General features: G+C 42.4%; 1 protein-coding gene across 1 annotated transcript in view; it reads left to right on the forward strand.

Moving 5' to 3' along the window:
* Window positions 1-4,839: 4,839 nt before the first annotated feature.
* Window positions 4,840-13,728, forward strand: part of LOC140734027 (uncharacterized) — a 184,067-nt gene continuing 175,178 nt past the window's right edge. Inside the window, exons 1-4 of the mRNA XM_073057607.1 lie at window positions 4,840-5,023; window positions 7,587-7,685; window positions 8,351-8,536; window positions 10,303-10,515. Of these exons, the coding sequence (XP_072913708.1) occupies window positions 4,840-5,023; window positions 7,587-7,685; window positions 8,351-8,536; window positions 10,303-10,515 (682 nt within the window). The remainder of the gene's footprint in view (window positions 5,024-7,586; window positions 7,686-8,350; window positions 8,537-10,302; window positions 10,516-13,728) is intronic.

The raw sequence follows: 13,728 nt of genomic DNA on the forward strand, positions 1-13,728 counted from the left end.
AGATAAACACTACCTCATTATTCCCTCCCTAATGCAATAAATTATTTTGTAAATCCGTACTTTTTATAACTTTGCAAAGTACCGCTGCCACAAAACAACAATTTTCAAACTCAAGTTTAATCAAGTTCAACTTCAAGTTTAATTGTCATTCAACCAAACACATGAATACAGCCAAATGAATCAGTGTTGCTTCAGGGCTGAGGAGCAGTCACACAGGGCACATAAAGCACATGTAACTTCAGTTAAAAAAAACATACAATCACAAAAAGAAATAATACATCCCAAGTCCCTGAGTGTCACGGCCTGTAGATTGATGTTGGTCTGCAGTTAGGTTTCTGAATAACGAGCGTGAGGCAATCCTCGTCACACTGCCGACAGCTGCAATCCAGCTTGCCTTCCGCTGAGCGAACACTGGAGAGCAGCAGCAAGAGCAGGAGCCGGTCCCCATCCCAACATGGACTCCATCACACCAGCTGCACCTCGGCTCTCTTCAACACTGTCTCTGGTGCTTCCTTCCCCGGCCAGTTGCAACAGGTGACCCTGCAGCTTGAGGGCCCGGTCTGTGCAACAGCTGAAGCAACGCAGCTCATCCACCAATGAACCTGTGAACCAGACTTGCAGTGTTCCACACTATCACATCATGTAGGACAGAATGATAAACCTGGTTCTCATTCTCATTCTAAAGCCAGATTTGCTCACATGATCCAGTGTGCCATGGCATATCTAGACCTTCAAACAGAGGCAACACAGGCTCCCTAGGATGAACAATCAGATCCCTCATGGAAGAAAGTGAGCTCTGTGCAAGCATGCTGGAAGTTCGCTGTGATATTCTCCAATACTGAGCAGGAGACAGGCTTTAAATAATACAATTGCCAAAGTGAAGGTCTGGTGTCAGCTAGCAAGTTGGTGGGATTTGTTAAATGTTGAGTCAGGAAGAAAACTGGATTATCAAAGGTCGAGTGAGCAAGGGAATTTGCTTCCCAGATGTGGACAAGGAGAAGGACCATCTTCCCAGGATGCTGCATGTCAGTATCAGAGTGCATCAGGTACATGAGTCTTTAAAGTTTATTATCCAGATCTGAGATGGTAGAAAGTTTGTTTTTATTATCAACTCTTTTTTCAAGTGTTCACAGGGGAACATTAAACAGCATAATCTTTAAATTACAATTATTATTACTAATCACTTAATTAGCATAGTATAAACAAAGCTTCCAAAATACATAATTTATGTGCATGTGTGTCTGTTGAATAGATTAGTTTTTCATCCGGAACAAGATAATTAGGGAAGATTTCACAGCAACAACACTCTCAGACCAACAGCTCAGTAGTATCAGTGCAGGCTTTGATGATTTATATTAAAGAAATAATAGTCACTGTCTCTTAAATCCGTTCTTCATTTATCAGTAAGCAGCCTGCCTTCAGGCTAAGTCTAAGAGATACCAGCTTTCTGTAAGTGCATCTCCACTTGGAAGCAACTGCATTGTAAATCTACTTTGTAATTAAATGTGGATTCTCAAACCTCTCATTGGCTTACAACTCCTTCTTCCGTAAAATAGGAATCAGTCCTGGTGCAGATGTTCAATTAAACTGTAAGGCACATGGCTGAGCTCAGTTTTGCCACTGAGGCATGGTATGTATGAAGGAGGAGAAACAAATACAACGTTTTTTCCATGAGACTCAAGCAATTTGGAACACTATTTGTAACTGGTGGAACTGCAGAGAAGTGGTCCTCCATATGAAATCCATGTAGGCTGTTTTGACTTTGTTCATTTTCCATGATTGTCTGATTTATATTTAGCTACTTATTGCACACTGAAGTGAATGGTAGATTGAAGGATAAGGAATGATTGAAACAATGTTGTCAATTTATACAGTTCCCTGAAGTCAAGTATATTAGAAATCATTGATCGGTATGTCTGTAACAGGGAGGAAAGCCTCACTCTTACACAAAATAAAATCAACGTCCCATCCATCCCTTTACTGATATCACTGTGTCATTCCTGACCTTTGCAGAGTGGTATCCCTGCCGGAGAGTGGATTGTGATGTAACTGCAATGTGTGGCTCAGATAGGTCAGGATATCCGGTGTGTATCTGCGTGCCAGGCTGGAGTGAATCAGAAGCTGGATGTTATGGTAAGTCTGCACAGATCAGGTACCATTTTCTGACTGGAACGATGGATATGGATGCACAGCAGCAGGAAGTTGGAAATTGTACCATTGATATCAAGGTTCTGCTTGGCTGACTATCTCAGCTGTGAACTCAGAAATTCATTTGGGTCCAAATCCTTCCTATGCTTTTAGTCATCATGTTGTACAGGGCAGAAAGAGGCATGTCTGCCCACCACAAACTGATTTCCACATACATGAAGAATAACTTACAGTAACCATTTATTTTGGGATATGGTAGGAAAACAGAGAACCAAGAGGGAAGCTCATACTGCCACACAAAGGATGTGCTAACTCCACACAGTCAGTGCCCGAGGTCAGGGTCAAAGGCTGTTCAATGCCTTTTTAATTAAACAGAAGTCACTTGAATATATCAATCAGATTGTATTATACAGTATTTGTCATCAGTCCATTCAGTTTATTTCTTTATTTATTTAAAGTGGGTAATTGAGATTTTCTCACCAGCCACCCAACACACCCTGACTAATCTTGCACATATCTTCATTGTTAACTGTAAAACAAACATATACTTTACTTAACAGAATGGAAGGCTTTTGTACTATTAACATCCCTTTGTTTCGTTTATCATGTTGCCTCTGGACATTATCAAACATGCCATATTTATCCCCAAAAAGTTCCTACACTTGCTGTTCCCTTGTTCATTAGTAGCGTGTAGTGATACATTAATCATGATCAATATACATTCTATCGGCGCATTTCCTCATCCACGTCAGAAATAGAAGCAGCAATAGGCCACTTCAACCCTTATGCCTAGTCAAGCATTCACTACGATTTCAGCTACTCTTTCTCCTCAGTGCCACATCCTTTCAATGAAACTTGTTCCTGTTGATGTCTGTTTGAATATTTGTGCTAAGCTTTTACAGGCTACATGTATGCACAATTCTAATGATTTACTGCTTTCTGGCTGACATTTGCAACTCAGGGGTGAAAATCTGGAGCAAAACACAGGTTTTTATTTTGATTTTTCTCCCCTCAGTCTCAAAGACATTTACCAATTACAATTAGTCTACCTTTATTATTAAATTCCAGGTCTCCAACATACAAGCATGTTCCCACAGACTGCACTGAGGGAAATGTGATCATTTCATCTACACTTTCAGATGGATATTAGCTCCCATGATCCTATTTGAAGAACCATGGAGTGGATTTATCCATTTCCCCCTCAAGCAACACAACATCAGTGGACATACATTCCAATGTTTTGCTGCATATGAGTGTAATTTGGTTGTTTGCTAAAGACGAGTGAATAGAGTTGAATGTTCTGCAGTTTTCCCCATTCTGACCTTCCATCTATCATGAGGTCAGTCAGATGTGGGCACAACTGCACAATATTCAATGCTATTCATAACTTCTCAGCAAACAGCCAGACTATTCCTGCATGCAGCAAGACTACGACGACATATATATATGGGTTGATATATGGTGAGTAACATTTGCCCAAATACAACCAGGCAATGTCAATCTCAACCAAGATAAGATCTAACTACATACCTATGACATTCAGTGATATTTACCATTGACGGGTCTCCCACTATCAATGCCTGGGGTCGCCACTGACCAGAAATTCAAGTGGGCTGGTTACATAAATACCATGGTCGTAAGTGTAGTTCAGACGTTAGGACATCCTGATACTCAGAGCCTCTCCACCAGCTAGAAGACACAGATCTGGAGTGTGATGGATTTGGAGTAGTGATTAGCCTGATTGGATTGGTCCTACTTTTGGCAAACAGGGCACATTGCTGGGTGTTGTAACTTATCTCTTATCAGGCCAGGTCTGTCTGGAGTTGCAGTGGAACCTGTAACCTTCAGCATCCACGAGAGATGTTCTCCATGAAGCAAAAGCTGCCACTTAGTTGCCTGGAAAATCTTTCTGAGCTCAGTAAGATCTCATACCAGAGAAACCATCTACTCACCTTTTTACATGAGGAAATCTGCAGATGCTGGAAATTCAAACAACAACACACACAAAATGCTGGTAGAACACAGCAGGCCAGGTAGCATCTATAGGGAGAAGCACTGTCGACGTTTCGGGCCGAGACCCTTCGTCAGGACTAACCAAATTGGATCTCCCAGTGGCCACACATTTTAATTCCACGTCCCATTCCCATTCTGATATGTCTATCCATGGCCTCCTCTACTGTCAAAATGAATCCAAACTCAGGTTGGAGGAACAACACCTTATATACTGGCTGGGTAGCCTCCAACCTGATGGCATGAACATTGGCTTCTCTAACTTCCGTTAATGCCCCTCCTCCCCTTCTTACCCCATCCCTGACATATTTAGTTGTTTGCCTGTTCTCCATCTCCCTCTGGTGCTCCCCCCCCCCACCTTTCTTTCTCCTGAGGCCTCCCATCCCATGATCCTTTCCCTTCTCCAGCTCTGTATCACTTTCGCCAATCACCTTTCCAGCTCTTAGCTTCATCCCACCCCCTCCGGTCTACTCCTATCATTTTGCATTTCCCCCTCCCCCCACTACTTTCAAATCTCTTACTATCTTTCCTTTCAGTTAGTCCAGACGAAGGGTCTCGGCCCGAAACGTCGACAGCGCTTCTCCCTATAGATGCTGCCTGGCCTGCTGTGTCCTACCAGCATTTTGTGTGTGTTGTTGTTACTCACCTGTTTACCTCTCTTCTTGCCCAGACATTAGGAACATGGTGCAGACTGTAACTGCCAATGTCACAGGACCCAACATCACACTGACGTGGGTGGTCAATCCGCTTCCAGGAATTGTGATCCTCAACTATCGAATCATCGCCAATTGCACAAACCACACTGGTGGGGTCCAGCAGATTCAGAGCTCCCAGCCTGCAGACGCGACCACTTTAGTTTTAACAGGTAAGGTGTTCCAGATCCAGTCTGATCCTGTAGCCATTGCTTACCTCCTGAGGCCTTCTTTCAATAAATCTCCTACAAGAACCAAGCCTGGGAAACTTGCAGAAATCACATTCAGTAATGTGGCTTCTATTTCTGCTATGAGTTTCCTTTACCAGACAGCAATTGAATTTTCTGGAATTATTGATGATGTAGCCCCTTCCTGGATAAAATCAGGCAGACGGTATCTACGCAACACATACAACACATTGGAGGAACTCAGCAGGTCGGGCAGCATCCGTGGAAATGAGCAGTCAATGTTTCGGGCTGAGACCCTTCGTCAGGTCAGTATCTATAACTGGAGTGTTCAGCTGATAAACTTGCCAAGTTGGATACACTTTCCAGATTAATGCCATCATGTGAAAAGCTGTAGTGGAGATTAAAGTTTTGGTTTGGTGGTGTGTGCTGTGGTGCTCAGGAACTGGGCAAGTGAGTGGGGTGTGGTGGTAGAAACATAGAATGGGGTGGTTGGAAGTCAGTTTTGATGTTGTGTTGTGGTAGAGATGGGTAGTGCAAACAGAAGAGGTGTGAGCCTGTAGAAGGCTGTGGAGTAAGGAAGGATGTTCGGTGGTATGGAGGGTGGGTGGTTAGGTGGACTGTTATAGGAGTTATTGAGATGAGGTTGTGCAGGGGAAGCAGTGGGAGTGGTTTTGTGGGAATGTGGGTGGTGCAGTGTTGTAAAGAGAGGATTGAGTAGTCAAAGTGGAGATAACGTCAGTGTGGTGTGTTGTAGAGCTACAGTGGGTTAAATGGGGGTTTGGTGCTGTAGGGCAGAGTTATATGGTTGGATGAGGTAGAGGAAATGAGGTTGTTGCTGTTATTGAGATGAGGGCTAAGGGAAGTAGAGCTGGGTGAAATGTGATTGGACATAACTGGGTGATGTCGTAAGTAGTACAGTGATGGATGATGGAGATGGGGTTGTTGTGGGAAAGAATGTGGTGGTGTAGGAGACTGGAGACTTGGGAAATAGTGGAGTGGGTCAGGACAAGTTAAGTGGAGGGTGATGTGGGAGAAAAGGGCTGGGGAGGGTGATTGTGGTGTGGAAGGGTGTGTGTGTGAGTGGGAGAAAATAATTCCATGGATGAAAGCAGTAAAGAGCTAGAATTTAGAGACAGAGCTTTGCCTGCTTTTGAGGTGGAGACAGAAACCAATTACAATTGAAGCAAGGACTCCCAGGTCCAGAGACTTAACACTCACTTCAGCAACACACACTGAGAGATGCTCAGGACAGTTCAGGAGTCTTCCTCCTGTCAGGACACAGATGCAGAGATCTCTGCTTTGGGGAGTGGCCTCTCAGTTTTAAAATTCCAGTGAGCTGCAACAGATGCTTCTCCCTGAGTTGGTTGACAAAATTTAACACAGATCCTCATTAAGGCTGCCCAACTCCACAATTACTCTACCTCCATTCATGTTTCATCTATAATATCGTCAAGTCTCCTCAGGTACTGGGCTTTCAAAAATGGAGAGAGGGGAAATGTATAGGTCTATGGAGGATCTCGACAGAGATCCTCATTAAGGCCACCCAACAACAACCACTACACCTCCATTCATGCTCCACCGATATCAATGTGACATTTCCTCAGGTGCTGGGTTTTTAGAAATGATTTAATGGAGAGAGGGGAAATGTGGAGGTCTGTGGAAGAAATAGCAGAGCTGAAGTTTGAGAGTGATGTTGATTAACATGAAGAAGGAGGAGTACAGAATTCCAAGGAAATTGTAGGGCTGAGGGAAGCCTTGGAGATGAGGAGAGGAGAGACTACCTAGGGATTTAAAAATGAAGATTAGTTTTCAAAATGAATGGATGCACATAAGGGAATTCCTGTGCACAGGGATGATAGATAAGGTCTGAAGTCAAATACAGTGGTAGAGTTTTGGATGAGTGTAACTTCAGCAGGTGTGTAATGTGGGAGGGAGCTCAGTAGACCGCCAATGGCATGAAAATATAACAAAATGAATATGATGGAAGTCTGAAAGACAAACAGAAAATAAAGGTCAGACAGCATCCACAAAGAGTAGAGTTAACGTTTCTGGTTAGAACTGTTGATGGAAGTTCAATGGAAACACAAAAGACTGTAGATGTTGGAATCTATAACAAGGAACAAAACACTGGGGGAACTTAGTCGGGAAGCATCCTTGGAGAGGAATGGATCTTCAGTTGCTCTGGAAACAGTGAAGGTTTCAAGTGTGGAAGAAGACTGAGGCTGGTTCTCCGAGAATCAAACACATTACAAGAGAAACAGGACAAAGCAGAGACTCCCAGTCCGGTCACTGGAAGCTTGCCTCAGTGACACACACTGAGAGTTGGAGGTTCTCAATCCGCAACATCAACAGTTCCTTTCCCTCCTAGATGCTGTCTGAACTGCAGAGTGCCTCCAGCAGTTTGTATTTTTGCAGATGGAGTGTTGAACTTGTGGTTCATTGCAATACATTGCCATGATCTACTTGTTGAATTCTCAGAGAAGATCAGGTGTTTCCATGGAAATTGTTTTGCATATATTTACAGCTTACTTTGTGAATTGAATCTCAGGTCTGGGCTCCCTGTCCGTGTGTACGACTGTCATCCAGGTAAACACCTCCTCAGATGGCCTGGTGATCTCCCGACCTTTTACCTTCAACATCCACTCTGGTGAGTCTCCCAGTTCTCCCTCATTTTGAGATTCTCTGCACAATGTATAGATTCAATGGGTAATTATTTTATTATTTTCACATTTACTGAGATCCAGTGAAAATCTTTGTTTGCAGTCAGATCACTCTGTATGTAGGTACACTGGGGTAGTACAATATCAGGGAAAGAAAAATACAATATAGAATATAGTGTTACAGTTACAGAAAAATTACATTGATGGTCAATAGATGAAATGGAAGGCTCATGACAACGTAGATTGTGAGATCAAGAGTCTATTGTTATTGTACAAGAGGTCCGTTCAAGAGTCTTGTAATGGTGGAATAGAAACTGTCCTTAAGTCTTGTGTTGTGTGTTTTCAAGGTTCTGTATCTTCTGTCCAGTGGGAGGGGTAGAAGAGAGAATGACCAGAGTGACCCTGCATTTGGCAGGGCTGTTGTCATAACAGGGTGTGATGCATCTAGAGAGCCTCGTTCCCCATGATATATCAGATGTCAGTCATAACGATTGATTAGGGCAGCTTTTCTCCCTAATGTTAGATGGAAAGGCTGTTCTATTTAAATGCTGATGATCATTGTGTGAATAAATGTAAAGCAGTGGGGTATAGGAAAGGACAAAAATGAATTCATGGTTGTTCAGTGATTCATGTTGTCTTTCTTTGGTTTCAGGTTGCTTTTGCCCACCAGAAATTATCTCAGGAACTGTGGATCTGCAGACTCTTTCAAGGAATCCCTGTCCCTGTACATCTGGTTTCATCGTGTCCAATAATTTCCACCGCTACTACCAGCATAGTGCCGACATGTACTGGTTCTTCAACCTGGTCCAGGTGTCTAACTCCACTCACCTGTACACAGGTAACACTCCATTTCCAAATATCCAAAGATAAAGCAACAGTTATAGTAGGTGCATCATCTAATGACCAGAGAGCAGAAGCTGGGAAGGAAAGGAGGAGCTAGTTCAACAATCCAGATGTGGATTGAAGAGTTTCAAAGAGTTTTCATCACCGATGTTCCAAACTCATCCATCTATTTGAAGACTTTGCCTTTGGTCATATGGTGTCACTCGTTGTAATCAGTCATTAAATAGTTGCCATAGTACACACATTTGTCTGGGTTATGGAATCCGTTCTTCCATTCCCTAGTCTCACTTATTTGACCGGGCAAACGTAATAGTCATTGTGAGAAGAAAATCAAACCTTGATTATTCCTCCAGACACACTACTAGGAATGTTTATTGGATTTATCTTTAAATCATTGAGGAAGGATCATTCAGGAAGCATATTGCAAATTCAGCAGTAGCAAGATTGAGACATGGACGGCACATTTATGAGAGCTTGCTTTAATTCAGGTGGTTTACAAGAGGTGGAATCATTAATAAAGTATGGGTGACTTCATGGAGGTTTGTCAAATTATTCCACATCCAGCAAATAGTGCAGCTCCTGTCAGTGTCCTGTCACAGTGGGACCCAGCTGGTTACAATTTGAAATTATAGACATCTCACTGACTGATGACATACTGTGATGTGATTTTATAAACTTTAAATCTCTTCTCAATTTTGTTTACATCCTGAGGGAAAAAAAGATTCTAGCAAGAAGTTACAGCATTGCTTTCTTGAAATGCATCCGTAGAATGAAAGGGTTAATGTATGAGGAGTGTTTGATGGCTATGGGTCTGTACTCACTGGAGTTTAGAAGAATGGGGGGGGATCTTACTGGAACCAATCCAATATTGAAATGCCTTGGTAGAGTGAACGTGGTGAGTATGCTTCCTATAATAGGGGAGTTGAACACCATAGAGCATAGCCTTAGAATACAAGGACATCCCTTTAGATCAGAGATGAGCAGGAGTTACCTTACCAAGAGTTAAGGCTGTAAAATACAAGAAATTGGGTATATTTAAAGTAAATGTTGATAGGTTCATGATTAGTAAGTGTGTCGAAGGTTATGAGGAGAGGTCAGGGGAATGAGGTTGTGAGGGATAATACATTGGCCATAATAGAATAGCATATCATACTTGATGGGCCACATAGCCTAATTCTGCTCCTATGTCATATACTCTTATGGTCTTATGGGCAATCTGCTGGAGTTACGAAATAGGTCAAGGAGCATCTGTGGAGGAAAATGGACATTTGACATTTCAGATCAGAGTAGAAATAGGAGATAACAGATAGCCAGCATGAATAGGTATGGGTGCAGGAGGGGCAAGGCTGGCAAGTGATAGGTGGATCAGGTGAAGAAGGGTCATTTGTCAGTTATCTGGGGAGAGAGGAAAGAAGCTGAGGTAAGTGGCATCTGCACTTGGGTCTTAGTTGCAAAGTATCTGCCAGAAAATATAGGACTTGTTTTAATATCCTTCTGGAAAAAGTAACTTTCATCCTTCAGTCCCCCAGCAATTTATTGACAAATCAGCAATGCATAAAATTCCAGGCTTGGACATATTCTCACAACTCTGAAGGATAACTTGAATCTGAAGCATTTTTTTCAGATGGTAGACTGCTCAATATGAGACAGGTGCACCTCTACATATCAAATGTATACAATAGCACTAAGCATGTCTGAAACTATGTGTCAGCCATTGAGAAATGGAACTGCAACTAACTAGGGAACATGTTTTACCTTCAGGAATCCGATTCAGGGTGGACTTGTTGAATTTGACATCTCAGGAAGATCACATCTCTTTTGGCTGTGGAATGAATCCTGATCAAGACGTGCGATTCTCTTTGACTGAGGAAGACGTAGACATCAGTACATTTCGTGTCTCCAACTGCACTAACATGTGGGTCCACTTCCATTCTGAAGTTCCAAACACAAAGTTCAACATTTATTATGAAATGGGTGAGTTCTGCCTCAGTTTTCTGTCACTTCTTCTTATCACATTATCATCAAAGCCTCACAATTGTGAACCACGTCTTCTCAAGTTTAAAAAATCCTTCACTCCCAGTACTGTTCCAATAAATCTTTTCTGCAATGTTTCCAAATACGTGACCTTCTTCAGATTTGATATCTGGAACTGGATATAATAACTAGAGGTTTACAAAAATTTAAATTGATATCCTGGTTTTTGTACTTATTTCAATTTCAATGTAGCTTCTAGCAAATTCATTTCAGATTATTGAATTGTTTTACCACCTTCAAAGATCTCCATATGCAGATAATGAGGTATCTGTACCTGTATTCTCTTTAAAATGGTACTATTTAATTGATTTTCCTTCTATGAGTTGCATCAGTTCACACCTCTTTGCATACATTTTTGCCCCAGCGAAGGTAGCGTGTTGTGTCCTTGAGCAAGGCACTTAACCACACATTGCTCCAGTTCACCCAGCTGAAAATGGGTACCAGCAAAATGCTGGGGGTTAACCTCATGATAGACTGGCATCCTATCCGGGGGGTAGTCTCGTACTCTCAGTCACTTCACACCATGGAAACTGACATAAGCACTGGCTTGACGAGCCTATAAGGCTCGGGACAGACTTTAACTTAACTAACTTCACAATAGAGAGCTCACTCAGATGCAGTAAATTTATAAACTTAATCCACAAAGGAAACCACTTTTACTCTGAGTACAAATTAAATGAAGTGTGCAGGTCTTTCCAAATAAATCATTTAGTAAGAGAACAGAAGCAAGATGCGCACTGCCTCATTATTCTCTCTCTAATGCAATATATTTGTTTTGTAAATCATAGTAATTTTTATAACTTTGTATAGTACTGCTGCCACAAAACAATTTTCAAGTTCAAATTTAACCAAGTTCAACTTCAAGTTTAGTTGACCTTCAACCAAACACATGAATACAGCAAATGAATCAGTTTTCCTTCAGGGCCGAGGTGCAGTCACACACAGCACAAGGCACATATAGCACATATAATTTTGCAGTTACATTTCTGAATAACGAGCGTGAGGCAATCCTCGTCACACTGCCGACAGCTGCAATCCAGCTTGCCTTCTGCTGAGCGAACACTGGAGAGCAGCAGCAAGAGCAGGAGCCAGTCCCCATCCCAACATGGACTCCAACACACCAGCTGCACCTCAGCTCTCTTCAACACTGTCTCTGGTGCTTCCTTCCCTGGCCAGTTGCAACAGGTGACCCTGCAGCTTGAGGGCCCGGTCTGTGCAACAGCTGAAGCAACGCAGCTCATCCACCAATGAACCTGTGAACCAGACTTGCAGTGTTCCACACTATCACATCATGTAGGACAGAATGATAAACCTGGTTCTCATTCTCATTCTAAAGCCAGATTTGCTCACATGATTCAGTGTGCCATGGCATATCTAGACCTTCAAACAGAGGCAACACAGAAATCCTAGGATGAAAAATCAGATCCCCAGGGAAGAAAGTGAGCTCTGTGCAAGCATGCTGGAAGCTCTCTGATAGTTTCAAATGCTGAGCAGGAGACAAGCTTTAAATAACAACATTGCAAAAGTAAGGGTATGGTGTCAGCTAGCAAGTTGGTGGGATTTGCTAAATCACTTAAAAGACAAAATGTTGAGTGTGAGAGAGAACCAGATGCTCAGATATAGGGTGAGCAAGCGAAATTGCTTCCCAGATGTTGGGCAAGGAGAAGTAGCACATTTCCAGAATGCTGCACATTAATACAATTGTGTATCAGGCAGATGAGTCTTTAAAATATTATTTATCCAGATGTGAGATGATAAAGTAGTTTGTGCTTTTTATCAACACTTTTTTCAAGTATACACAAGGGAAAAATAAACAGCATAATCTTTAAATTACAATTATTATTAATAATCACTGAATTAGCATAAACAGTATGAACGGTACTTCCACAATACATATTTTATGTGCGTGTGTGAGTGTTGAATAGATTGTTTTTTCTTCTGGAACAAGATAAATAGGGCAAATATTATAGTATCAACACTCCCAGTCCAACAGCTCAGTAATATCAGTGCAAGCTTTGATGATTTATATTAAAGAAACACAGTGAGTGTGTAGGTCTCACAAATAAAATGAAGTGAGACGTTTTATGTTTAATGAAACCTGTAAAACATTTCATTGAACCTAAACAAAAATGGTGCTAAAACCATTGCATAACAACATCATCACGTCAGACAAGCCTCTTAAAGCGAAGCCCCAATTTGATGTCAGTAGTTGGGAATTATGTACAACTACGTTACCCTACACAGGCTGTGCAGAGGTGAGACGTGTTCGGATTTGGATGCACAGCCAACAATTATTTCATCCTAGTAAACAAAAGTAATATCTAAATCTTTTAATACAGAGTCCATCAGCTGTTGGAAAGTCTGTGCTGCATTTTTCAGTCCAAACAGCATGCGCAGAAAATCAAAAAAAAACCAAACAAGGTTATCACAGCTGCCTTAGGAATGTCCTCTGAGCACACAGGCACCTGATGGTAGCCCCTAACTAGACTAACTTTGGAAAAATTAACTTTCCGGTTAAATGTGCTGAAAAGTCTTGGATGTGAAGTACAGATTGGAGATCGTGACCTCGTTAAGGTGTTGATAATCGTCCCCCATCAATGGGCGGCAACTGTCATTGGACTTAGGGACCATATGGAGGGGAGAAGTCCAGGGCTATTCGACTGGCATACCATGCAGTGCTATTCCATGTTGCTAGCTTTTCTGGGTCCAGTACATGTGGGCTGACATAGACTGGCATGCCAGTTGTGGGAACGTGTTGCTGGATCCCATGTTTTGAGACTGTAGTGGAGAGTGTGGGCTTAGTGATTGTAAACTCACATGCGGTGGTGCAGGCACTTGACAGAGTCTTTGTGGGGAACTTACTGGGGAGCAGGGTAACGACCCAAAGTCCTTGACATCCACAAGCCAACAGTTCTTAAGATTGACTAATAGCCCTTTGACACACAGGGAATCTGCACCGAGCAGAGGTCTAGCCACTTCAGGCAGGACGAAGTTCCACATGTAACGTTGCCCACTGAAGCAGAGCGTCGCCCGTCGTATCCCATAAGTCTGGATTTTGCTGCTATTAGTGGCCTCCAGCAATATTTCGTTGCTCTTTGTCTTCTCAGCAATAGGCGACGCTGGCAGCACACTCACTTGAGCACCCATGTCACA

This window comes from Hemitrygon akajei, chromosome 10, assembly GCF_048418815.1.
Source record: "Hemitrygon akajei chromosome 10, sHemAka1.3, whole genome shotgun sequence".
NCBI lineage: Eukaryota > Metazoa > Chordata > Chondrichthyes > Myliobatiformes > Dasyatidae > Hemitrygon > Hemitrygon akajei.